A 25,587-nucleotide genomic window follows, 5' to 3' on the forward strand; every position below is an offset into this window, starting at 1 on the left:
CTCAGTGCAGCTTTTGATACAATCGACCACAATATTCTCCTGCAGAGGTTAGAATGTGAGGTCGGCATCAGAGGAAAAGCCCTCTGCTGGTTCAAATCCTATTTATCTAATAGGTACCAATTTGTTCACGTTAACCAACAGTCCTCACCGTGCTCCCAGGTCAGTTATGGGGTTCCTCAAGGGTCCGTGCTCGGGCCAATTTTATTTCTGTTATATATGCGTCCTTTAGGGAACATAATTAGAAGTCACGATATCAATTTTCATTGCTATGCAGATGACACACAACTGTATTTATCTATGAAACCTGATCAAACTAATCAAATAGACAGACTCAGTGACTGTATCAGAGAAATTAAAACCTGGATGACTACGAACTATCTCCGTCTGAATCCTGGCAAAACAGAGGTCATTATACTAGGCCCCCATAAACTGAGAGAGTGTCTATCTGAACAGATTATCACCTTAGATAACGTCAGTGTATCCTCCTCCTCTACTGTCAGGAACCTCGGGGTCTTATTTGATCAGGATATCTCCTTTAAAGCACACATCAACCTGGCTTGTAAAACAGCATATTTCCACTTGTGCAACATAGCTAAAATAAGAAACATTTTACCTAGAAGCGATGCAGAAAAACTCATCCATGCATTTGTTTCTGCGAGATTGGACTACTGCAACTCCCTTCTTGCAGCCTGCCCAAAAAGTGTATTAAAAAACTTTCAGTTGGTTCAAAATGCAGCCGCCAGATTATTAACTGGAACTAGAAGACGTGAACACATTACTCCCGTTCTAAAATCTCTTCACTGGCTTCCAGTCGAGTTTAGAGTTAGATTTAAAATCCTTCCCCTCACTTACAAAATCCTAAATGGGATGGCTCCGACCTATCTCCAAGATGCTTTAACGCCTTATCAACCAATCAGAGCACTTCGCTCTCAAAATGCAGGGTTACTGGTGACTCCTAGAGTCTCTAAATGGACACTAGGTGGAAGAGCCTTTAGCTATCAGGCACCGTTTTTATGGAACCAGCTTCCAAGTGGTGTCAAAGAGGCAGACACAGTCTCCACATTTAAGGTTAGGCTCAAGATGTTTCTCTTCGATGCAGCCTATGATCAGGTCAGCTAGGGACTCTAAACTAAACCAAACTAAACTAAACTAAACTAAACTAAAACAAACCAAACCAAACTAAAGTAAACCAAACTAAACTAAACTAAACTAAACTAAAACAAACCAAACCAAACTACAGTAAACCAAACTAAACTAAATTAAACTAAACTAAACTAAACTAAACTAAACTAAACTAAACTAAACTAAACTAAACCAAACTAAACTAAACCAAACCAAACTAAAGTAAACCAAACCAAACTACAGTAAACCAAACTAAACTAAACTAAACTAAACCAAACTAAAGTAAACCAAACCAAACTACAGTAAACCAAACTAAACTAAACTAAATTAAATTAAACTAAACCAAACCAAATTAAACTAAACTAAACTATACTAACTAAATACTAGTTTAAACAGTAAAGTATCCACAAAGCTGCCCTAGGAGCTAGAATGCTGTGGGAAGTACGGAGCACTGAGCCCTGTCCTCTAATGTCTGAATGTTCTTCCCTTTAGTCCCTTCATTGCTTTTCCCCTGCTGTCCCCCCCTTCGAGGGGGAGTCTTCTCCAGGTTCAGTTGCTGACTCCACTATTACGAGGGCCTACGAACAAGCTCCGTCCGGACCGGGAGGACACTCCTGTTGGTCCTGCCCGCGGACTGGCTTCAGTTCTACTTCTGGGATCCGTGGTTCTTGTGCTGGACCGTCCAACGGACTGTCCTCAACATAGTCCTAGGCTTTACTTCTTATTGTCTCATGCTAGCTGTTGCCAAAGCTGTCCGTCCCTGGGAGAGGGATCCCTCCATACTGTGGTTCTCCCCAAGATTTCTTCTTCTCCCACTGGGTTTCTGGAGTTTGTTCTTGCCGGATGTGAGGGTCTAAGGCGGTGGTTGCTTCGTTCTGTCTCGTTACTGTAAATATTGACATATTACCATTATGCTAATTCACTGTTTTTACTTTTACCGACAAATGTAACATCTTGAAGCCCTCTGAGGCAGCTGCTGTTGTGATACTGGGCTATACAAAAATAAATTGATTGATTGATTGATTGAGAAGTCATTTTAGTGAATATACCGTGTAATGATTTTTAAAGATTGTAGTAACTGTAATTTGTAACTATAATTTTATTTAATGTAACTATGATGAATTTACTGGTTAGGCAATCTTTGCTCAGGTCGTCTCCGGTCCGGGTGTGCGGCTGTGAATTGTTCCTGCGCGGTGTTCTTGTTGGTCTGTTCTGTCACCGCCTGTGGTTTCCTCCGTTCCCGCTACGCTCAGCTGTCTCAGGGCTACAGTTACATGTTCACTACAGTTACATGTTCACTACAGTTACATGCTCACTACAGTTACATGCTCACTACAGTTACATGTTCACTACAGTTACATGCTCACTACAGTTACATGCTCACTACAGTTACATGTTCACTACAGTTACATGCTCACTACAGTTACATGCTCACTACAGTTACATGTTCACACGCTCTGTCCCTATCAAACCAATCAATCAAGTGAAAAATAAACTGAAATTGGCTCCGCCCCCATAACAGACGCTCCGTTCTGATTGGCCCAGAAGACAGTCTGAGGACCGCTCTGTGTCTCTGGGCAGCAGCATAGGAACAGGTCCCTGGGGAGAACCAGAACCAGAACCAGAACCAGAACCAGAACCAGCTGCTGTTTGTCCCCGGGTCAAAGTGGACCACATGACTGTCTGTAGCCCCGCCCCATGCCCCGCCCTCCACTGGAGACAGCACAGCGTCTCTCCACGGGGGGGGACATGGACGTCCAGCTGTCTCTGGGGGACGACCACCAGACTCTGAACTTCGTCCCCTGTGTCCTTGGATCACCACTGGAGACGAGATGCGCCAAGGAGGTGCTGAGAGACGGACGGGGACGGAGACGGAGGGACAGAGAGACAGACCCCGGCGTCCACTGACCTCCGATGTTGGCGATGGACTCGGGTCCGCTGATCTGGTCCTGGAAGAGTCTCTGGGCCTGCCGCAGCTTCAGGTTGGGCTCCCAGCAGCCCTTCATCTGGGGGGGCTCCTTCAGGCTGCGGGGGGGGGGGGGACAGCATGGGGGACAGACAGCAGGGGGGACAGACAGCAGGGGGGACAGACAGCAGGGGGGGGACAGACAGCGGGGGGGACAGACAGCAGGGGGGACGGACAGCAGGGGGGACAGATAGCGGGGGGGGACAGACAGCAGGGGGAACAGACAGCAGGGGGGACAGATAGCGGGGGGGGACAGACAGCGGGGGGGACAGACAGCAGGGGAGGACAGACAGCAGTGGGGACAGACAGCGGGGGGACAGACAGCAGGGGGGGACAGACAGCAGGGGGGACAGCGGGGGGGGACAGACAGCAGGGGGGACAGACAGCAGGGGGGACAGACAGCAGGGGGGGGACAGACAGCGGGGGGGACGGACAGCAGGGGGGACGGACAGCGGGGGGGGGACAGACAGCAGGGGGGGACAGACAGCGGGGGGGACGGACAGCGGGGGGGGACGGACAGCAGGGGGGACAGACAGCAGGGGGGGACAGACAGCAGGGGGGACGGACAGCGGGGGGGGGACAGACAGCAGGGGGGACAGACAGCGGGGGGGGGACAGACAGCGGGGGGGACAGCGGGGGGGGACAGACAGCAGGGGGGACAGAAAGCGGGGGGGGACAGACAGCAGGGGAGGACAGACAGCAGTGGGGACAGACAGCGGGGGGACAGACAGCAGGGGGGACAGCGGGGGGGGGACAGACAGCAGGGGGGACAGACAGCAGGGGGGGACAGACAGCGGGGGGACAGACAGCAGCGCCAGCAGGGGGGGACAGAGAGACAGAGGACACGTCAACCAGGGCTGGGACGAGACATGAAGAGGTCAACTTTAAAAAGTCAAACTGTTGGACATGCTGCCATGGCGGGACGGAACCAGGACACACAACCGTCTTCCACCCTCCCTGTGGTGGACAGTGGTGCTTTCCTGTCCTGGAGCTGCTGTCTCATGTCCTGCTGTGTGTCCAGGTCTGGGTTTTTGGTCTGTCTCTTCATGACTCTCTTTGGAACCCTGATCTGACCTGAGGACGTCTCTTTCTGTCCTCAGCGTCGCTCTGTCTGTCCTCAGCGTCGCTCTGTCTGTCCTCAGCGTCGCTCTGTCTGTCCTCAGCGCCTCTCTGTCTGTCCTCAGCGCCTCTCTGTCTGTCTGTCTGTCCTCAGCGTCGCTCTGTCTGTCCTCAGCGTCGCTCTGTCTGTCCTCAGCGTCTCTCTGTCTGTCCTCAGCGCCTCTCTGTCTGTCCCCAGCGTCGCTCTGTCTGTCCTCAGCGTCGCTCTGTCTGTCCTCAGCGTCGCTCTGTCTGTCCTCGGCGCCTCTCTGTCTGTCCTCAGCGTCGCTCTGTCTGTCCTCAGCGCCTCTCTGTCTGTCCTCAGCGCCTCTCTGTCTGTCTGTCTGTCCTCAGCGTCGCTCTGTCTGTCCTCAGCGTCGCTCTGTCTGTCCTCAGCGTCTCTCTGTCTGTCCTCAGCGTCTCTGTTTGTCCTCAGCGCTGCTCTGTCTGTCCTCAGCGTCTCTCTGTCTGTCCTCAGCGTCTCTCTGTCTGTCCTCAGCGTCTCTCTGTCTGTCCTCAGCGTCTCTGTCTGTCCTCAGCGTCTCTCTGTCTGTCCTCAGCGTCTCTGTCTGTCCTCAGCGCCTCTCTGTCTGTCCTCAGCGCCTCTCTGTCTGTCCTCAGCGTCGCTCTGTCTGTCCTCAGCGTCGCTCTGTCTGTCCTCAGCGTCTCTGTTTGTCCTCAGCTCTGCTCTGTCTGTCCTCAGCGTCTCTCTGTCTGTCCTCAGCGTCTCTCTCATGTCCTGCTGTGTGTCCAGGTCTGGGTTTTTGGTCTGTCTCTTCATGACTCTCTTTGGAACCCTGATCTGACCTGAGGACGTCTCTTTCTGTCCTCAGCGTCGCTCTGTCTGTCCTCAGCGTCGCTCTGTCTGTCCTCAGCGCCTCTCTGTCTGTCCTCAGCGTCGCTCTGTCTGTCCTCAGCGTCGCTCTCTCTGTCCTCAGCGTCTCTCTGTCTGTCCTCAGCGTCTCTCTGTCTGTCCTCAGCGCCTCTCTGTCTGTCCTCAGCGTCTCTGTCTGTCCTCAGCGTCGCTCTGTCTGTCCTCAGCGTCGCTCTGTCTGTCCTCAGCGTCGCTCTGTCTGTCCTCAGCGCCGCTCTGTCTGTCCTCAGCGCCGCTCTGTCTGTCCTCAACGCCTCTCTGTCTGTCCTCAGCGTCGCTCTGTCTGTCCTCAGCGCCGCTCTGTCTGTCCTCAGCGCCGCTCTGTCTGTCCTCAGCGTCTCTGTTTGTCCTCAGCGCTGCTCTGTCTGTCCTCAGCTCTGCTCTGTCTGTCCTCAGCGTCGCTCTGTCTGTCCTCAGCGTCTCTGTTTGTCCTCAGCGCTGCTCTGTCTGTCCTCAGCTCTGCTCTGTCTGTCCTCAGCGTCGCTCTGTCTGTCCTCAGCGTCGCTCTGTCTGTCCTCAGCGTCTCTGTTTGTCCTCAGCGCTGCTCTGTCTGTCCTCAGCTCTGCTCTGTCTGTCCTCAGCGTCTCTCTGTCTGTCCTCAGCGTCTCTCTCATGTCCTGCTGTGTGTCCAGGTCTGGGTTTTTGGTCTGTCTCTTCATGACTCTCTTTGGAACCCTGATCTGACCTGAGGACGTCTCTTTCTGTCCTCAGCGTCGCACTGTCTGTTCTCAGCGTCGCTCTGTCTGTCCTCAGCGCCTCTCTGTCTGTCCTCAGCGTCGCTCTGTCTGTCCTCAGCGTCGCTCTCTCTGTCCTCAGCGTCTCTCTGTCTGTCCTCAGCGCCTCTCTGTCTGTCCTCAGCGTCTCTGTCTGTCCTCAGCGTCGCTCTGTCTGTCCTCAGCGTCGCTCTGTCTGTCCTCAGCGTCTCTCTGTCTGTCCTCAGCGTCGCTCTGTCTGTCCTCAGCGCCGCTCTGTCTGTCCTCAGCGCCGCTCTGTCTGTCCTCAGCGCCGCTCTGTCTGTCCTCAGCGCCGCTCTGTCTGTCCTCAGCGTCTCTGTTTGTCCTCAGCGCTGCTCTGTCTGTCCTCAGCGTCTCTCTGTCTGTCCTCAGCGTCTCTCTGTCTGTCCTCAGCGTCTCTCTGTCTGTCCTCAGCGTCTCTGTCTGTCCTCAGCATCTCTGTCTGTCCTCAGCGTCTCTCTGTCTGTCCTCAGCGTCTCTGTCTGTCCTCAGCGCCTCTCTGTCTGTCCTCAGCGTCTCTGTCTGTCCTCAGCTCTGCTCTGTCTGTCCTCAGCGTCTCTCTGTCTGTCCTCAGCGTCTCTCTGTCTGTCCTCAGCGTCTCTCTGTCTGTCCTCAGCTTCGCTCTGTCTGTCCTCAGCGTCGCTCTGTCTGTCCTCAGCGCCGCTCTGTCTGTCCTCAGCGTCTCTCTGTCTGTCCTCAGCGCCGCTCTGTCTGTCCTCAGCGCCTCTCTGTCTGTCCTCAGCGTCGCTCTGTCTGTCCTCAGCGTCGCTCTGTCTGTCCTCAGCGTCGCTCTGTCTGTCCTCAGCGTCTCTCTGTCTGTCCTCAGCGTCGCTCTGTCTGTCCTCAGCGCCTCTCTGTCTGTCCTCAGCGTCTCTCTGTCTGTCCTCAGCGCCGCTCTGTCTGTCCTCAGCGCCTCTCTGTCTGTCCTCAGCGTCTCTGTCTGTCCTCAGCGCCGCTCTGTCTGTCCTCAGCGTCTCTGTCTGTCCTCAGCGTCGCTCTGTCTGTCCTCAGCGTCTCTCTGTCTGTCCTCAGCGTCGCTCTGTCTGGCCTCAGCGTCTCTGTCTGTCCTCAGCGTCGCTCTGTCTGTCCTCAGCGTCTCTCTGTCTGTCCTCAGCGTCGCTCTGTCTGTCCTCAGCGTCTCTCTGTCTGTCCTCAGCCTCTCTCTGTCTGTCCTCAGCGTCGCTCTGTCTGTCCTCAGCGTCGCTCTGTCTGTCCTCAGCGTCTCTCTGTCTGTCCTCAGCGCCTCTGTCTGTCCTCAGCGTCGCTCTGTCTGTCCTCAGCGTCTCTGTCTGTCCTCAGCGTCTCTGTCTGTCCTCAGCGTCTCTCTGTCTGTCCTCAGCGTCGCTCTGTCTGTCCTCAGCGTCGCTCTGTCTGTCCTCAGAGCCTCTCTGTCTGTCCTCAGCGTCTCTGTCTGTCCTCAGCGTCTCTCTGTCTGTCCTCAGCGTCTCTCTGTCTGTCCTCAGCGCCTCTCTGTCTGTCCTCAGCGTCGCTCTGTCTGTCCTCAGCGTCGCTCTGTCTGTCCTCAGCGTCTCTGTTTGTCCTCAGCGCTGCTCTGTCTGTCCTCAGCGTCTCTCTGTCTGTCCTCAGCGTCGCTCTGTCTGTCCTCAGCGTCTCTCTGTCTGTCCTCAGCGTCTCTCTGTCTGTCCTCAGCGTCTCTCTGTCTGTCCTCAGCGTCGCTCTGTCTGTCCTCAGCGTCGCTCTGTCTGTCCTCAGCGTCTCTCTGTCCGTCCTCAGCGCCGCTCTGTCTGTCCTCAGCGTCTCTCTGTCTGTCCTCAGCGTCGCTCTGTCTGTCCTCAGCGTCTCTGTCTGTCCTCAGCGTCTCTCTGTCTGTCCTCAGCGTCTCTGTCTGTCCTCAGCGTCTCTCTGTCTGTCCTCAGCGTCTCTCTGTCTGTCCTCAGCGCCTCTCTGTCTGTCCTCAGTGCCTCTCTGTCTGTCCTCAGTGTCGCTCTGTCTGTCCTCAGCGCCTCTCTGTCTGTCCTCAGCGTCTCTCTGTCTGTCCTCAGCGTCGCTCTGTCTGTCCTCAGCGCCTCTCTGTCTGTCCTCAGCGCCTCTCTGTCTGTCCTCAGCGCCTCTCTGTCTGTCCTCAGCGTCGCTCTGTCTGTCCTCAGCGTCGCTCTGTCTGTCCTCAGCGTCGCTCTGTCTGTCCTCAGCGTCTCTCTGTCTGTCCTCAGCGTCTCTCTGTCTGTCCTCAGCGCCTCTGTCTGTCCTCAGCGTCTCTGTCTGTCCTCAGCGTCTCTCTGTCTGTCCTCAGCGTGTCTGTCTGTCCTCAGCGTCTCTCTGTCTGTCCTCAGCGTCTCTGTCTGTCCTCAGCGTCTCTCTGTCTGTCCTCAGCGTCTCTCTGTCTGTCCTCAGCGCCTCTCTGTCTGTCCTCAGTGCCTCTCTGTCTGTCCTCAGTGTCGCTCTGTCTGTCCTCAGCGCCTCTCTGTCTGTCCTCAGCGTCTCTCTGTCTGTCCTCAGCGTCTCTCTGTCTGGCCTCAGCGTCGCTCTGTCTGTCCTCAGCGCCTCTCTGTCTGTCCTCAGCGCCTCTCTGTCTGTCCTCAGCGTCTCTCTGTCTGTCCTCAGCGTCTCTCTGTCTGTCCTCAGCGTCTCTGTCTGTCCTCAGCGTCTCTCTGTCTGTCCTCAGCGTCTCTCTGTCTGTCCTCAGCGTCTCTCTGTCTGTCCTCAGCGCCTCTCTGTCTGTCCTCAGTGTCGCTCTGTCTGTCCTCAGCGCCTCTCTGTCTGTCCTCAGCGCCTCTCTGTCTGTCCTCAGCGTCTCTCTGTCTGTCCTCAGCGCCTCTGTCTGTCCTCAGCGTCGCTCTGTCTGTCCTCAGCGTCTCTCTGTCTGTCCTCAGCGTCGCTCTGTCTGTCCTCAGCGTCGCTCTGTCTGTCCTCAGTGTCGCTCTGTCTGTCCTCAGCGTCTCTCTGTCTGTCCTCAGCGTCTCTCTGTCTGTCCTCAGCGCCTCTGTCTGTCCTCAGCGTCGCTCTGTCTGTCCTCAGCGTCGCTCTGTCTGTCCTCAGCGTCGCTCTGTCTGTCCTCAGCGTCTCTCTGTCTGTCCTCAGCGTCTCTCTGTCTGTCCTCAGCGCCTCTGTCTGTCCTCAGCGTCTCTGTCTGTCCTCAGCGTCTCTCTGTCTGTCCTCAGCGTCTCTGTCTGTCCTCAGCGTCTCTCTGTCTGTCCTCAGCGTCTCTGTCTGTCCTCAGCGTCTCTCTGTCTGTCCTCAGCGTCTCTCTGTCTGTCCTCAGCGCCTCTCTGTCTGTCCTCAGCGCCTCTCTGTCTGTCCTCAGTGTCGCTCTGTCTGTCCTCAGCGCCTCTCTGTCTGTCCTCAGCGTCTCTGTCTGTCCTCAGCGTCTCTCTGTCTGTCCTCAGCGTCTCTCTGTCTGTCCTCAGCGCCTCTCTGTCTGTCCTCAGCGCCTCTCTGTCTGTCCTCAGTGTCTCTCTGTCTGTCCTCAGCGCCTCTCTGTCTGTCCTCAGCGTCTCTCTGTCTGTCCTCAGCGTCGCTCTGTCTGTCCTCAGCGCCTCTCTGTCTGTCCTCAGCGCCTCTCTGTCTGTCCTCAGCGTCTCTCTGTCTGTCCTCAGCGTCTCTCTGTCTGTCCTCAGCGCCTCTCTGTCTGTCCTCAGCGTCTCTCTGTCTGTCCTCAGTGTCTCTCTGTCTGTCCTCAGCGCCTCTCTGTCTGTCCTCAGTGTCTCTCTGTCTGTCCTCAGCGTCTCTGTCTGTCCTCAGCGTCTCTCTGTCTGTCCTCAGCGTCTCTCTGTCTGTCCTCAGCGTCTCTGTCTGTCCTCAGTGTCTCTCTGTCTGTCCTCAGTGTCTCTCTGTCTGTCCTCAGCGCCTCTCTGTCTGTCCTCAGTGTCTCTCTGTCTGTCCTCAGCGTCTCTGTCTGTCCTCAGTGTCTCTCTGTCTGTCCTCAGTGTCTCTCTGTCTGTCCTCAGTGCCTCTCTGTCTGTCCTCAGTGTCTCTCTGTCTGTCCTCAGCGTCTCTCTGTCTGTCCTCAGCGTCTCTCTGTCTGTCCTCAGCGTCTCTCTGTCTGTCCTCAGCGCCTCTCTGTCTGTCCTCAGCGCCTCTCTGTCTGTCCTCAGCGTCTCTCTGTCTGTCCTCAGCGCCTCTCTGTCTGTCCTCAGTGTCTCTCTGTCTGTCCTCAGCGTCTCTCTGTCTGTCCTCAGCGTCTCTCTGTCTGTCCTCAGCGTCTCTCTGTCTGTCCTCAGCGTCTCTCTGTCTGTCCTCAGCGTCTCTCTGTCTGTCCTCAGCGCCTCTCTGTCTGTCCTCAGCGCCTCTCTGTCTGTCCTCAGCGTCTCTCTGTCTGTCCTCAGCGTCTCTCTGTCTGTCCTCAGCGCCTCTCTGTCTGTCCTCAGTGTCTCTCTGTCTGTCCTCAGTGTCTCTCTGTCTGTCCTCAGCGTCTCTGTCTGTCCTCAGCGTCTCTCTGTCTGTCCTCAGCGTCTCTCTGTCTGTCCTCAGTGCCTCTCTGTCTGTCCTCAGTGTCGCTCTGTCTGTCCTCAGCGCCTCTCTGTCTGTCCTCAGCGTCTCTCTGTCTGTCCTCAGCGCCTCTCTGTCTGTCCTCAGCGCCTCTCTGTCTGTCCTCAGCGTCGCTCTGTCTGTCCTCAGCGTCGCTCTGTCTGTCCTCAGCGTCGCTCTGTCTGTCCTCAGCGTCTCTCTGTCTGTCCTCAGCGTCTCTCTGTCTGTCCTCAGCGCCTCTGTCTGTCCTCAGCGTCTCTGTCTGTCCTCAGCGTCTCTCTGTCTGTCCTCAGCGTGTCTGTCTGTCCTCAGCGTCTCTCTGTCTGTCCTCAGCGTCTCTGTCTGTCCTCAGCGTCTCTCTGTCTGTCCTCAGCGTCTCTCTGTCTGTCCTCAGCGCCTCTCTGTCTGTCCTCAGTGCCTCTCTGTCTGTCCTCAGTGTCGCTCTGTCTGTCCTCAGCGCCTCTCTGTCTGTCCTCAGCGCCTCTCTGTCTGTCCTCAGCGTCTCTCTGTCTGTCCTCAGCGTCGCTCTGTCTGTCCTCAGCGCCTCTCTGTCTGTCCTCAGCGTCTCTCTGTCTGTCCTCAGCGTCTCTCTGTCTGTCCTCAGCGTCTCTCTGTCTGTCCTCAGCGTCTCTGTCTGTCCTCAGCGTCTCTCTGTCTGTCCTCAGCGTCTCTCTGTCTGTCCTCAGCGTCTCTCTGTCTGTCCTCAGCGCCTCTCTGTCTGTCCTCAGTGTCGCTCTGTCTGTCCTCAGCGCCTCTCTGTCTGTCCTCAGCGCCTCTCTGTCTGTCCTCAGCGTCTCTCTGTCTGTCCTCAGCGTCGCTCTGTCTGTCCTCAGCGCCTCTCTGTCTGTCCTCAGCGCCTCTCTGTCTGTCCTCAGCGTCTCTCTGTCTGTCCTCAGCGTCTCTCTGTCTGTCCTCAGCGCCTCTCTGTCTGTCCTCAGTGTCGCTCTGTCTGTCCTCAGCGCCTCTCTGTCTGTCCTCAGCGCCTCTCTGTCTGTCCTCAGCGTCTCTCTGTCTGTCCTCAGCGCCTCTGTCTGTCCTCAGCGTCGCTCTGTCTGTCCTCAGCGTCTCTCTGTCTGTCCTCAGCGTCGCTCTGTCTGTCCTCAGCGTCGCTCTGTCTGTCCTCAGTGTCGCTCTGTCTGTCCTCAGCGTCTCTCTGTCTGTCCTCAGCGTCTCTCTGTCTGTCCTCAGCGCCTCTGTCTGTCCTCAGCGTCGCTCTGTCTGTCCTCAGCGTCGCTCTGTCTGTCCTCAGCGTCGCTCTGTCTGTCCTCAGCGTCTCTCTGTCTGTCCTCAGCGTCTCTCTGTCTGTCCTCAGCGCCTCTGTCTGTCCTCAGCGTCTCTGTCTGTCCTCAGGCGTCTCTCTGTCTGTCCTCAGCGTCTCTGTCTGTCCTCAGCGTCTCTCTGTCTGTCCTCAGCGTCTCTGTCTGTCCTCAGCGTCTCTCTGTCTGTCCTCAGCGTCTCTCTGTCTGTCCTCAGCGCCTCTCTGTCTGTCCTCAGTGCCTCTCTGTCTGTCCTCAGTGTCGCTCTGTCTGTCCTCAGCGCCTCTCTGTCTGTCCTCAGCGTCTCTGTCTGTCCTCAGCGTCTCTCTGTCTGTCCTCAGCGTCTCTCTGTCTGTCCTCAGCGTCTCTCTGTCTGTCCTCAGCGCCTCTCTGTCTGTCCTCAGTGTCGCTCTGTCTGTCCTCAGCGCCTCTCTGTCTGTCCTCAGCGCCTCTCTGTCTGTCCTCAGCGTCTCTCTGTCTGTCCTCAGTGTCTCTCTGTCTGTCCTCAGCGTCTCTCTGTCTGTCCTCAGCGTCTCTCTGTCTGTCCTCAGCGTCGCTCTGTCTGCCCTCAGCGCCTCTCTGTCTGTCCTCAGCGCCTCTCTGTCTGTCCTCAGCGTCTCTCTGTCTGTCCTCAGCGTCTCTCTGTCTGTCCTCAGCGCCTCTCTGTCTGTCCTCAGTGTCTCTCTGTCTGTCCTCAGTGTCTCTCTGTCTGTCCTCAGCGCCTCTCTGTCTGTCCTCAGTGTCTCTCTGTCTGTCCTCAGCGTCTCTGTCTGTCCTCAGCGCCTCTCTGTCTGTCCTCAGCGTCTCTCTGTCTGTCCTCAGCGTCTCTCTGTCTGTCCTCAGTGTCTCTCTGTCTGTCCTCAGTGTCTCTCTGTCTGTCCTCAGCGTCTCTCTGTCTGTCCTCAGCGCCTCTCTGTCTGTCCTCAGCGCCTCTCTGTCTGTCCTCAGCGCCTCTCTGTCTGTCCTCAGCGTCTCTCTGTCTGTCCTCAGCGCCTCTGTCTGTCCTCAGCGTCTCTGTCTGTCCTCAGCGTCTCTCTGTCTGTCCTCAGCGTGTCTGTCTGTCCTCAGCGTCTCTCTGTCTGTCCTCAGCGTCTCTGTCTGTCCTCCGCGTCTCTCTGTCTGTCCTCAGCGTCTCTCTGTCTGTCCTCAGCGCCTCTCTGTCTGTCCTCAGTGCCTCTCTGTCTGTCCTCAGTGTCGCTCTGTCTGTCCTCAGCGCCTCTCTGTCTGTCCTCAGCGCCTCTCTGTCTGTCCTCAGCGTCTCTCTGTCTGTCCTCAGCGTCGCTCTGTCTGTCCTCAGCGCCTCTCTGTCTGTCCTCAGCGCCTCTCGGTCTGTCCTCAGCGTCTCTCTGTCTGTCCTCAGCGTCTCGCTGTCTGTCCTCAGCGTCTCTCTGTCTGTCCTCAGCGCCTCTGTCTGTCCTCAGCGTCGCTCTGTCTGTCCTCAGCGTCTCTCTGTCTGTCCTCAGCGTCGCTCTGTCTGTCCTCAGCGTCGCTCTGTCTGTCCTCAGTGTCGCTCTGTCTGTCCTCAGCGTCTCTCTGTCTGTCCTCAGCGTCTCTCTGTCTGTCCTCAGCGCCTCTGTCTGTCCTCAGCGTCGCTCTGTCTGTCCTCAGCGTCGCTCTGTCTGTCCTCAGCGTCGCTCTGTCTGTCCTCAGCGTCTCTCTGTCTGTCCTCAGCGTCTCTCTGTCTGTCCTCAGCGCCTCTGTCTGTCCTCAGCGTCTCTGTCTGTCCTCAGCGTCTCTCTGTCTGTCCTCAGCGTCTCTGTCTGTCCTCAGCGTCTCTCTGTCTGTCCTCAGTGTCGCTCTGTCTGTCCTCAGCGCCTCTCTGTCTGTCCTCAGCGTCTCTGTCTGTCCTCAGCGTCTCTCTGTCTGTCCTCAGCGTCTCTCTGTCTGTCCTCAGCGCCTCTCTGTCTGTCTCAGCGCCTCTCTGTCTGTCCTCAGTGTCGCTCTGTCTGTCCTCAGCGCCTCTCTGTCTGTCCTCAGCGCCTCTCTGTCTGTCCTCAGCGTCTCTCTGTCTGTCCTCAGCGTCTCTCTGTCTGTCCTCAGCGCCTCTCTGTCTGTCCTCAGCGCCTCTCTGTCTGTCCTCAGTGTCTCTCTGTCTGTCCTCAGCGTCTCTCTGTCTGTCCTCAGCGTCTCTCTGTCTGTCCTCAGCGTCGCTCTGTCTGTCCTCAGCGCCTCTCTGTCTGTCCCTCAGCGTCTCTCTGTCTGTCCTCAGCGTCTCTCTGTCTGTCCTCAGCGGTCTCTCTGTCTGTCCTCAGCGTCTCTCTGTCTGTCCTCAGCGCCTCTCTGTCTGTCCTCAGTGTCTCTCTGTCTGTCCTCAGTGTCTCTCTGTCTGTCCTCAGCGCCTGTCTGTCTGTCCTCAGCGTCTCTCTGTCTGTCCTCAGCGTCTCTCTGTCTGTCCTCAGCGTCTCTCTGTCTGTCCTCAGCGTCTCTCTGTCTGTCCTCAGCGTCTCTGTCTGTCCTCAGTGTCTCTCTGTCTGTCCTCAGTGTCTCTCTGTCTGTCCTCAGCGTCTCTCTGTCTGTCCTCAGCGCCTCTCTGTCTGTCCTCAGTGTCTCTCTGTCTGTCCTCAGCGTCTCTGTCTGTCCTCAGTGTCTCTCTGTCTGTCCTCAGTGTCTCTCTGTCTGTCCTCAGCGCCTCTCTGTCTGTCCTCAGCGTCTCTCTGTCTGTCCTCAGCGTCTCTCTGTCTGTCCTCAGCGTCTCTCTGTCTGTCCTCAGCGTCTCTCTGTCTGTCCTCAGCGTCTCTGTCTGTCCTCAGTGTCTCTCTGTCTGTCCTCAGTGTCTCTCTGTCTGTCCTCAGTGTCTCTCTGTCTGTCCTCAGCGCCTCTCTGTCTGTCCTCAGTGTCTCTCTGTCTGTCCTCAGCGTCTCTGTCTGTCCTCAGTGTCTCTCTGTCTGTCCTCAGTGTCTCTCTGTCTGTCCTCAGTGTCTCTCTGTCTGTCCTCAGTGTCTCTCTGTCTGTCCTCAGCGTCTCTGTCTGTCCTCAGTGTCTCTCTGTCTGTCCTCAGTGTCTCTCTGTCTGTCCTCAGCGTCTCTCTGTCTGTCCTCAGCGTCTCTGTCTGTCCTCAGCGTCTCTCTGTCTGTCCTCAGCGTCTCTCTGTCTGTCCTCAGCGCCTCTCTGTCTGTCCTCAGTGCCTCTCTGTCTGTCCTCAGTGTCGCTCTGTCTGTCCTCAGCGCCTCTCTGTCTGTCCTCAGCGTCTCTGTCTGTCCTCAGCGTCTCTCTGTCTGTCCTCAGCGTCTCTGTCTGTCCTCAGCGTCTCTCTGTCTGTCCTCAGCGTCTCTCTGTCTGTCCTCAGCGCCTCTCTGTCTGTCCTCAGTGCCTCTCTGTCTGTCCTCAGTGTCGCTCTGTCTGTCCTCAGCGCCTCTCTGTCTGTCCTCAGCCTCTCTGTCTGTCCTCAGCGCCTCTCTGTCTGTCCTCAGCGTCTCTCTGTCTGTCCTCAGCGTCGCTCTGTCTGTCCTCAGCGCCTCTCTGTCTGTCCTCAGCGCCTCTCTGTCTGTCCTCAGTGTCTCTCTGTCTGTCCTCAGCGTCTCTCTGTCTGTCCTCAGCGTCTCTCTGTCTGTCCTCAGCGTCGCTCTGTCTGTCCTCAGCGCCTCTCTGTCTGTCCTCAGCGCCTCTCTGTCTGTCCTCAGCGTCTCTCTGTCCTGTCCTCAGCGTCTCTCTGTCTGTCCTCAGCGCCTCTCTGTCTGTCCTCAGTGTCTCTCTGTCTGTCCTCAGTGTCTCTCTGTCTGTCCTCAGCGCCTCTCTGTCTGTCCTCAGTGTCTCTCTGTCTGTCCTCAGCGTCTCTGTCTGTCCTCAGCGTCTCTCTGTCTGTCCTCAGCGTCTCTCTGTCTGTCCTCAGCGTCTCTCTGTCTGTCCTCAGCGTCTCTCTGTCTGTCCTCAGTGTCTCTCTGTCTGTCCTCAGTGTCTCTCTGTCTGTCCTCAGCGCCTCTCTGTCTGTCCTCAGTGTCGCTCTGTCTGTCCTCAGCGTCTCTGTCTGTCCTCAGTGTCTCTCTGTCTGTCCTCAGTGCCTCTCTGTCTGTCCTCAGCGTCTCTCTGTCTGTCCTCAGCGTCTCTCTGTCTGTCCTCAGCGTCTCTCTGTCTGTCCTCAGCGCCTCTCTGTCTGTCCTCAGCGCCTCTCTGTCTGTCCTCAGCGTCTCTCTGTCTGTCCTCAGCGCCTCTCTGTCTGTCCTCAGTGTCTCTCTGTCTGTCCTCAGTGCCTCTCTGTCTGTCCTCAGTGTCTCTCTGTCTGTCCTCAGTGTCTCTCTGTCTGTCCTCAGCGTCTCTCTGTCTGTCCTCAGCGTCTCTCTGTCTGTCCTCAGCGTCTCTGTCTGTCCTCAGTGTCTCTCTGTCTGTCCTCAGTGTCTCTCTGTCTGTCCTCAGTGTCTCTCTGTCTGTCCTCAGCGCCTCTCTGTCTGTCCTCAGTGTCTCTCTGTCTGTCCTCAGCGTCTCTGTCTGTCCTCAGTGTCTCTCTGTCTGTCCTCAGTGTCTCTCTGTCTGTCCTCAGTGTCTCTCTGTCTGTCCTCAGTGTCTCTCTGTCTGTCCTCAGCGTCTCTCTGTCTGTCCTCAGCGTCACTCTGTCTGTCCTCAGCGCCTCTCTGTCTGTCCTCAGTGTCTCTCTGTCTGTCCTCAGTGTCTCTCTGTCTGTCCTCAGTGTCTCTCTGTCTGTCCTCAGCACCTCTCTGTCTGTCCTCAGCGTCTCTCTGTCTGTCCTCAGCGTCTCTCTGTCTGTCCTCAGCGTCTCTCTGTCTGTCCTCAGCGCCTCTCTGTCTGTCCTCAGTGTCTCTCTGTCTGTCCTCAGCGTCTCTCTGTCTGTCCTCAGCGTCTCTCTGTCTGTCCTCAGCGCCTCTCTGTCTGTCCTCAGTGTCGCTCTGTCTGTCCTCAGCGCCTCTCTGTCTGTCCTCAGCGCCTCTCTGTCTGTCCTCAGCGTCTCTCTGTCTGTCCTCAGTGTCTCTCTGTCTGTCCTCAGCGTCTCTCTGTCTGTCCTCAGCGTCTCTCTGTCTGTCCTCAGCGTCGCTCTGTCTGTCCTCAGCGCCTCTCTGTCTGTCCTCAGCGCCTCTCTGTCTGTCCTCAGCGTCTCTCTGTCTGTCCTCAGCGTCTCTCTGTCTGTCCTCAGCGCCTCTCTGTCTGTCCTCAGTGTCTCTCTGTCTGTCCTCAGTGTCTCTCTGTCTGTCCTCAGCGCCTCTCTGTCTGTCCTCAGTGTCTCTCTGTCTGTCCTCAGCGTCTCTGTCTGTCCTCAGCGCCTCTCTGTCTGTCCTCAGCGTCTCTCTGTCTGTCCTCAGCGTCTCTCTGTCTGTCCTCAGTGTCTCTCTGTCTGTCCTCAGTGTCTCTCTGTCTGTCCTCAGCGTCTCTCTGTCTGTCCTCAGCGCCTCTCTGTCTGTCCTCAGCGCCTCTCTGTCTGTCCTCAGCGTCTCTCTGTCTGTCCTCAGCGCCTCTGTCTGTCCTCAGCGTCTCTGTCTGTCCTCAGCGTCTCTCTGTCTGTCCTCAGCGTGTCTGTCTGTCCTCAGCGTCTCTCTGTCTGTCCTCAGCGTCTCTGTCTGTCCTCAGCGTCTCTCTGTCTGTCCTCAGCGTCTCTCTGTCTGTCCTCAGCGCCTCTCTGTCTGTCCTCAGTGCCTCTCTGTCTGTCCTCAGTGTCGCTCTGTCTGTCCTCAGCGTCTCTCTGTCTGTCCTCAGCGCCTCTCTGTCTGTCCTCAGCGTCTCTCTGTCTGTCCTCAGCGTCGCTCTGTCTGTCCTCAGCGCCTCTCTGTCTGTCCTCAGCGCCTCTCTGTCTGTCCTCAGCGTCTCTCTGTCTGTCCTCAGCGTCTCTCTGTCTGTCCTCAGCGTCTCTCTGTCTGTCCTCAGCGTCTCTCTGTCTGTCCTCAGCGCCTCTGTCTGTCCTCAGCGTCGCTCTGTCTGTCCTCAGCGTCTCTCTGTCTGTCCTCAGCGTCGCTCTGTCTGTCCTCAGCGTCGCTCTGTCTGTCCTCAGTGTCGCTCTGTCTGTCCTCAGCGTCTCTCTGTCTGTCCTCAGCGTCTCTCTGTCTGTCCTCAGCGCCTCTGTCTGTCCTCAGCGTCGCTCTGTCTGTCCTCAGCGTCGCTCTGTCTGTCCTCAGCGTCGCTCTGTCTGTCCTCAGCGTCTCTCTGTCTGTCCTCAGCGTCTCTCTGTCTGTCCTCAGCGTCTCTCTGTCTGTCCTCAGCGCCTCTGTCTGTCCTCAGCGTCTCTGTCTGTCCTCAGCGTCTCTCTGTCTGTCCTCAGCGTCTCTGTCTGTCCTCAGCGTCTCTCTGTCTGTCCTCAGTGTCGCTCTGTCTGTCCTCAGCGCCTCTCTGTCTGTCCTCAGCGTCTCTGTCTGTCCTCAGCGTCTCTCTGTCTGTCCTCAGCGTCTCTCTGTCTGTCCTCAGCGCCTCTCTGTCTGTCCTCAGCGCCTCTCTGTCTGTCCTCAGTGTCGCTCTGTCTGTCCTCAGCGCCTCTCTGTCTGTCCTCAGCGCCTCTCTGTCTGTCCTCAGCGTCTCTCTGTCTGTCCTCAGCGTCGCTCTGTCTGTCCTCAGCGCCTCTCTGTCTGTCCTCAGCGCCTCTCTGTCTGTCCTCAGTGTCTCTCTGTCTGTCCTCAGCGTCTCTCTGTCTGTCCTCAGCGTCTCTCTGTCTGTCCTCAGCGTCGCTCTGTCTGTCCTCAGCGCCTCTCTGTCTGTCCTCAGCGTCTCTCTGTCTGTCCTCAGCGTCTCTCTGTCTGTCCTCAGCGTCTCTCTGTCTGTCCTCAGCGCCTCTCTGTCTGTCCTCAGTGTCTCTCTGTCTGTCCTCAGTGTCTCTCTGTCTGTCCTCAGCGCCTGTCTGTCTGTCCTCAGCGTCTCTCTGTCTGTCCTCAGCGTCTCTCTGTCTGTCCTCAGCGTCTCTCTGTCTGTCCTCAGCGTCTCTCTGTCTGTCCTCAGCGTCTCTGTCTGTCCTCAGTGTCTCTCTGTCTGTCCTCAGTGTCTCTCTGTCTGTCCTCAGCGTCTCTCTGTCTGTCCTCAGCGCCTCTCTGTCTGTCCTCAGTGTCTCTCTGTCTGTCCTCAGCGTCTCTGTCTGTCCTCAGTGTCTCTCTGTCTGTCCTCAGTGTCTCTCTGTCTGTCCTCAGTGCCTCTCTGTCTGTCCTCAGCGTCTCTCTGTCTGTCCTCAGCGTCTCTCTGTCTGTCCTCAGCGTCTCTCTGTCTGTCCTCAGCGTCTCTCTGTCTGTCCTCAGCGTCTCTGTCTGTCCTCAGTGTCTCTCTGTCTGTCCTCAGTGTCTCTCTGTCTGTCCTCAGTGTCTCTCTGTCTGTCCTCAGCGCCTCTCTGTCTGTCCTCAGTGTCTCTCTGTCTGTCCTCAGCGTCTCTGTCTGTCCTCAGTGTCTCTCTGTCTGTCCTCAGTGTCTCTCTGTCTGTCCTCAGTGTCTCTCTGTCTGTCCTCAGCGTCTCTGTCTGTCCTCAGTGTCTCTCTGTCTGTCCTCAGTGTCTCTCTGTCTGTCCTCAGCGTCTCTCTGTCTGTCCTCAGCGTCTCTGTCTGTCCTCAGCGTCTCTCTGTCTGTCCTCAGCGTCTCTCTGTCTGTCCTCAGCGTCTCTCTGTCTGTCCTCAGCGCCTCTCTGTCTGTCCTCAGCGTCGCTCTGTCTGTCCTCAGCGCCTCTCTGTCTGTCCTCAGCGTCTCTGTCTGTCCTCAGCGTCTCTCTGTCTGTCCTCAGCGTCTCTGTCTGTCCTCAGCGTCTCTCTGTCTGTCCTCAGCGTCTCTCTGTCTGTCCTCAGCGCCTCTCTGTCTGTCCTCAGTGTCGCTCTGTCTGTCCTCAGCGCCTCTCTGTCTGTCCTCAGCGCCTCTCTGTCTGTCCTCAGCGTCTCTCTGTCTGTCCTCAGCGTCGCTCTGTCTGTCCTCAGCGCCTCTCTGTCTGTCCTCAGCGCCTCTCTGTCTGTCCTCAGTGTCTCTCTGTCTGTCCTCAGTGTCTCTCTGTCTGTCCTCAGTGTCTCTCTGTCTGTCCTCAGTGTCTCTCTGTCTGTCCTCAGTGTCTCTCTGTCTGTCCTCAGCGTCTCTGTCTGTCCTCAGTGTCTCTCTGTCTGTCCTCAGTGTCTCTCTGTCTGTCCTCAGCGTCTCTCTGTCTGTCCTCAGCGTCTCTGTCTGTCCTCAGCGTCTCTCTGTCTGTCCTCAGCGTCTCTCTGTCTGTCCTCAGCGCCTCTCTGTCTGTCCTCAGTGCCTCTCTGTCTGTCCTCAGTGTCGCTCTGTCTGTCCTCAGCGCCTCTCTGTCTGTCCTCAGCGTCTCTGTCTGTCCTCAGCGTCTCTCTGTCTGTCCTCAGCGTCTCTGTCTGTCCTCAGCGTCTCTCTGTCTGTCCTCAGCGTCTCTCTGTCTGTCCTCAGCGCCTCTCTGTCTGTCCTCAGTGCCTCTCTGTCTGTCCTCAGTGTCGCTCTGTCTGTCCTCAGCGCCTCTCTGTCTGTCCTCAGCCTCTCTGTCTGTCCTCAGCGCTCTCTGTCTGTCCTCAGCGTCTCTCTGTCTGTCCTCAGCGTCGCTCTGTCTGTCCTCAGCGCCTCTCTGTCTGTCCTCAGCGCCTCTCTGTCTGTCCTCAGCGTCTCTCTGTCTGTCCTCAGCGTCTCTCTGTCTGTCCTCAGCGTCGCTCTGTCTGTCCTCAGCGCCTCTCTGTCTGTCCTCAGCGCCTCTCTGTCTGTCCTCAGCGTCTCTCTGTCTGTCCTCAGCGTCTCTCTGTCTGTCCTCAGCGCCTCTCTGTCTGTCCTCAGTGTCTCTCTGTCTGTCCTCAGTGTCTCTCTGTCTGTCCTCAGCGCCTCTCTGTCTGTCCTCAGTGTCTCTCTGTCTGTCCTCAGCGTCTCTCTGTCTGTCCTCAGCGTCTCTCTGTCTGTCCTCAGCGTCTCTCTGTCTGTCCTCAGTGTCTCTCTGTCTGTCCTCAGTGTCTCTCTGTCTGTCCTCAGCGCCTCTCTGTCTGTCCTCAGTGTCTCTCTGTCTGTCCTCAGCGTCTCTGTCTGTCCTCAGTGTCTCTCTGTCTGTCCTCAGTGCCTCTCTGTCTGTCCTCAGTGTCTCTCTGTCTGTCCTCAGTGTCTCTCTGTCTGTCCTCAGCGTCTCTCTGTCTGTCCTCAGCGTCTCTCTGTCTGTCCTCAGCGTCTCTGTCTGTCCTCAGTGTCTCTCTGTCTGTCCTCAGTGTCTCTCTGTCTGTCCTCAGCGTCTCTCTGTCTGTCCTCAGCGCCTCTCTGTCTGTCCTCAGTGTCTCTCTGTCTGTCCTCAGCGTCTCTGTCTGTCCTCAGTGTCTCTCTGTCTGTCCTCAGTGTCTCTCTGTCTGTCCTCAGTGTCTCTCTGTCTGTCCTCAGTGTCTCTCTGTCTGTCCTCAGCGTCTCTCTGTCTGTCCTCAGCGTCTCTCTGTCTGTCCTCAGTGTCTCTCTGTCTGTCCTCAGTGTCTCTCTGTCTGTCCTCAGCGTCTCTCTGTCTGTCCTCAGCGTCTCTCTGTCTGTCCTCAGCGCCTCTCTGTCTGTCCTCAGTGTCTCTCTGTCTGTCCTCAGTGTCTCTCTGTCTGTCCTCAGCGCCTCTCTGTCTGTCCTCAGCGTCTCTCTGTCTGTCCTCAGCGTCTCTCTGTCTGTCCTCAGCGTCTCTCTGTCTGTCCTCAGCGCCTCTCTGTCTGTCCTCAGCGTCTCTCTGTCTGTCCTCAGCGTCTCTCTGTCTGTCCTCAGCGTCTCTCTGTCTGTCCTCAGCGCCTCTCTGTCTGTCCTCAGCGTCTCTCTGTCTGTCCTCAGCGTCTCTCTGTCTGTCCTCAGTGTCTCTCTGTCTGTCCTCAGCGTCTCTCTGTCTGTCCTCAGCGTCTCTCTGTCTGTCCTCAGCGCCTCTCTGTCTGTCCTCAGTGTCTCTCTGTCTGTCCTCAGTGTCTCTCTGTCTGTCCTCAGCGTCTCTCTGTCTGTCCTCAGCGTCTCTCTGTCTGTCCTCAGCGCCTCTCTGTCTGTCCTCAGCGTCTCTCTGTCTGTCCTCAGCGTCTCTCTGTCTGTCCTCAGCGTCTCTCTGTCTGTCCTCAGCGTCTCTCTGTCTGTCCTCAGCGTCTCTCTGTCTGTCCTCAGCGCCTCTCTGTCTGTCCTCAGCGCCTGTCTGTCTGTCCTCAGCGTCTCTCTGTCTGTCCTCAGTGTCTCTCTGTCTGTCCTCAGCGTCTCTCTGTCTGTCCTCAGCGCCTCTCTGTCTGTCCTCAGCGTCTCTCTGTCTGTCCTCAGCGCCTCTCTGTCTGTCCTCAGCGTCTCTCTGTCTGTCCTCAGCGTCTCTCTGTCTGTCCTCAGCGTCTCTCTGTCTGTCCTCAGCGCCTCTCTGTCTGTCCTCAGTGTCTCTCTGTCTGTCCTCAGCGTCTCTCTGTCTGTCCTCAGCGTCTCTCTGTCTGTCCTCAGCGTCTCTCTGTCTGTCCTCAGCGTCTCTCTGTCTGTCCTCAGCGCCTCTCTGTCTGTCCTCAGTGTCTCTCTGTCTGTCCTCAGTGTCTCTCTGTCTGTCCTCAGCGTCTCTCTGTCTGTCCTCAGTGTCTCTCTGTCTGTCCTCAGCGTCTCTCTGTCTGTCCTCAGTGTCTCTCTGTCTGTCCTCAGCGTCGCTCTGTCTGTCCTCAGCGTCTCTCTGTCTGTCCTCAGCGTCTCTCTGTCTGTCCTCAGCGTCTCTCTGTCTGTCCTCAGCGTCAGGCTGCTGGTTTGGGAAACAAACAGGACGGTGAAGAGGAGAGAAGCTGAACCTGCTGCAGTCTGCAGGACGCTGGCTGGACGGTCTCATGTCCACTGGCTGGACATGTCCACTGGCTGGACGGTCTCATGTCCATTGGCTGGACGTGTCTCATCTCTTTCCTCTACAACTGCTGTTTTGTGAACAGGGGGGGTCGGTCGTTGTCGTCGTCGTACAAAAACTCCAAATAAGGGATTTGAGTCTAATATGTTCTTCTTTTTTCATTTCTAATTACAGCTGGCCAACAATTACATTTCTTAATCGCGATTAATCGCACCCCAATCCTGGAGTTAATCGCGGTTAATCGTGGTTAAAATGGCTCATTTGAAGTCTGCTGATTCCATTCAAAATGTGTGTGTTACATAAATAATTTTACAATTGATCAAATATGATTTATAATGGCTTAAAATACCAAGTCTTTACCAAGACTGCCCCCCAACACACACACACACACACACACACACACACACACACACACACACACACCAATAGCAGAGCAGATGAAAAATGGAAGTTTCTTATGAGCGCTCACTTCCTCAAACTCCATCCTGTCTCCAGAACAGCCTGAATCCAGTCAGGCCGCACGGCGCCTCCTACTGGCCTTCATTAATCCAGATTGTGTGTTGAAGGGAAATGTACTTTATTTTGTGTGTTTTCAGCCTGAAAAACGCCCAGCTGGCTGAAACGCTGCACCGACAAAACTCGCGATTTAAGTTTCACTTTCATTTTCGTCATATTTGCGCTCCTGGTTTCAGTTTGTGCCTCATACCAGCATTTTCCTCCTGATTCTTCTGATAATTCGGCCGAGTTCAATATGGCAAATACAGAGGGATGGACCGTGTTCCACCGCTGAGAGCGCCTGTGGGGGGCTTGTTTGACGCTCAGCTGGAGCAGTGAGGCTGTCCTACTCGGGGGCAGGACAGGTTCGGCTAGCTCCACCCGGCGCCCCCCCGGCGGCGCCCCCCGGCGGTGCCCCCCGGCGGTGCCCCCCGGCGGCGCCACGGCGCATTGTGCAGATGGGTTAATATGGGAGGCGAGAAACTCTGTGAGCGGCGCTTCCGCGTTCAGTGCGTTTCCCCGTACAGCACTCGCTGCAGCACTCCACTGTGTCTGCTTCCCCCCCCCCCCCCCCCCCCCCCCCCCCCGTCTTGTAAACAGTCACACTGCCCCCCCCCCACACACAGTCATCACACACACACACACACACTAGCCTGCAGCGGCGCGTCTCGTCAGGACAGCATGAGGAGCGGCCTTTATGCAGGAAAACTGAAGTTGTGTGTAAAAAAGTAACATATTTAATTTTAAAACTTGACCTTCTGGGGGGGGGGGGCGCTAATATAATGGTAGGGGAAACACTGAGGAGGTCAGGAGGTCAGGACACAGGCTGGCCTACAGGTCAGGAGGTCAGGAGGTCAGGAAGTCAGGAGGTCAGGAGGTCAGGAGGTCAGGAGGTCAGGAAGTCAGGAGGTCAGGGGGTCAGGGGGTCAGGAGGTCAGGAGGTCAGGAGGTCAGGAGGTCAGGGGGTCAGGGGGTCAGGGGGTCAGGAGGTCAGGAGGTCAGGAGGTCAGGGGGTCAGGGGGTCAGGAGGTCAGGAGGTCAGGACACAGGCTGGCAATGGAGATTTAAAAACTTCAGAACAGCAAACAGGCTCCAGTCAGAAACCAACTTCAGGCTGCAATTAAACAAAAAGAAAAGCAAGGAAGAGCCTGTAGAGGTGAAGGGGTGAAGGGGTGAAGGGGTGAAGGGGGAAGTGACTCCTGACTGCTGGACCGTTCTCAGCTGAGTCGGTTCAGGATCTACTGGATCCCCTCCTTCCTGGACTCCAAGGCCGGAGCTGCAGGAGCTGCCGGGGATCAGGTGACAGGAAGAGCAACCTGCCGCTCGTCCTCCCCTCCAGGCCCTGGTGTGTGTGTGTGTGTGTGTGTGTGTGTGTGTGTGTGTGTGTGTGTGTGTGTGTGTGTGTGTGTGTTCACCTGAAGGCTTCGGGCTGGATGGGCGACTCCAGGATGAGGATGATGACGAGCAGAGGAAGAAGCAGGAAGCTGCCGACAGACATCAGGGTCACCTGGAAGACCTTCCCACTGTAGGAGCTCCTGCAGGGGCAGGGTCAAAGGTCAAAGCATGTCAGGGAGCAACAGAGGAAAGGAACGCATGAGAGTTTCAGTTAGAAATCACACACACACACACACACACACACACACACACACACACACACACACACACACACACACACAGCCTCCTTCACCTGAATAAACACTCTGCACTTCCCCCTGCACCCGACCGGACTTGTGCAGACTTCAGAGGTGAAATTACCCAGAATGCATTTCACAAGACACTGTACACACTCAGCACAGGGCTCGAAGGGTCGACGTATGGAGTGGAAAAAACCACAATGCATTGTGGGCTCTTAGGGGCGCCGAGACGCTGGTGTGCGCCGCTACGAGGCCGGCGCCGCTCGTCCCGGGACGTTTGTTCAGTAGTTTCAGACGGAGCCGCGTCGTCACCCGTCCTGCCACGAGACAAAGGTCAAAGGGCAGACGCTCCTCACCCCAGCCTGGCGGCGGCGGCGGCGGCGGCGGACACGTGAGCTACAGAGACGCCGAGCGGCCCGGAGAGCGGCAGGGAGACAGCCAATCAGGTCCAGCGCCGTCACCGACACGCTGCTGGGTTCTGTTACAGAACCAGGTCAGAGGAGAACCTGTAGAACCAGGTCAGAGGAGAACCTGCAGAACCAGGTCACAGGAGAACCTGTAGAACCAGGTCAGAGGAGAACCTGCAGAACCAGGTCACAGGAGAACCTGTAGAACCAGGTCAGAGGAGAACCTGCAGAACCAGGTCACAGGAGAACCTGTAGAACCAGCTCAGAGGAGAACCTGCAGAACCAGGTCACAGGAGAACCTGCAGAACCAGCTCAGAGGAGAACCTGCAGTAACGTGAGGGGATTTCCTGTTTGTTACCACACTTCCTGTGCAGAGCAACACACGGTTGAAGTTACAGTTGGAACTGGAGTGTGTCTCCGATCAGTCACCAGCAGCAGCAAAAAGCTCCTGGATCCAGACTGTGATCCGGATCACCACCCAAACTCAATGGATTCTAAGCTAGGCCAGGACCCCCCTTTCCACCAAGTTCCACTGAAATGCCCTCCAGTGGTGAGGACAGGTACTGCAGCTTCATTGAAGTGAAACAGTGACGCTCAGATCATCCATTAAAATTAGCCTGATTCTGCATATGATGCATGATTATGATCATACAAAATAACAATAATAAAATAAAGGAAATACAGGGGGAAACAGCGTTTTGTAGTTCGCACCCTGGTTAACGTGCATGATGAGCAGTGTACGATAACACTGCCGGGGTTCTATGGGAGCACGGGGTCGGTCACATGATGGTGCAGCTTTGCGTGAACACGACGAGGCGTTTGAGACGCAGTGACCTTTCAGGTCGGCGCTCTCAGCATGTGAACGGTTTGTGATGGTACACTTCAGCCTCCGTCAGCC

General features: G+C 56.4%; 1 protein-coding gene across 3 annotated transcripts in view; it reads right to left on the minus strand.

The window, feature by feature from the left end:
• apmap (adipocyte plasma membrane associated protein) overlaps positions 1–25,587 on the minus strand; it is a 42,647-nt gene that overhangs the window by 15,307 nt on the left and 1,753 nt on the right. For all 3 annotated transcript variants that reach the window (XR_003932707.1, XR_003932708.1, XM_030107180.1), the window contains exons 2-3: positions 24,064–24,183; positions 3,032–3,147 (exon numbers count right to left, since the gene is read on the minus strand). Coding sequence is in view for 1 of the 3 variants with exons in the window: in XM_030107180.1 (XP_029963040.1) it covers positions 3,032–3,147; positions 24,064–24,183 (236 nt within the window). In the remaining 2 variants the exon portion in view is untranslated. The remainder of the gene's footprint in view (positions 1–3,031; positions 3,148–24,063; positions 24,184–25,587) is intronic.

The sequence above is a fragment of the Salarias fasciatus genome, chromosome 13, assembly GCF_902148845.1.
Source record: "Salarias fasciatus chromosome 13, fSalaFa1.1, whole genome shotgun sequence".
NCBI classification, from domain to species: Eukaryota; Metazoa; Chordata; class Actinopteri; order Blenniiformes; family Blenniidae; genus Salarias; species Salarias fasciatus.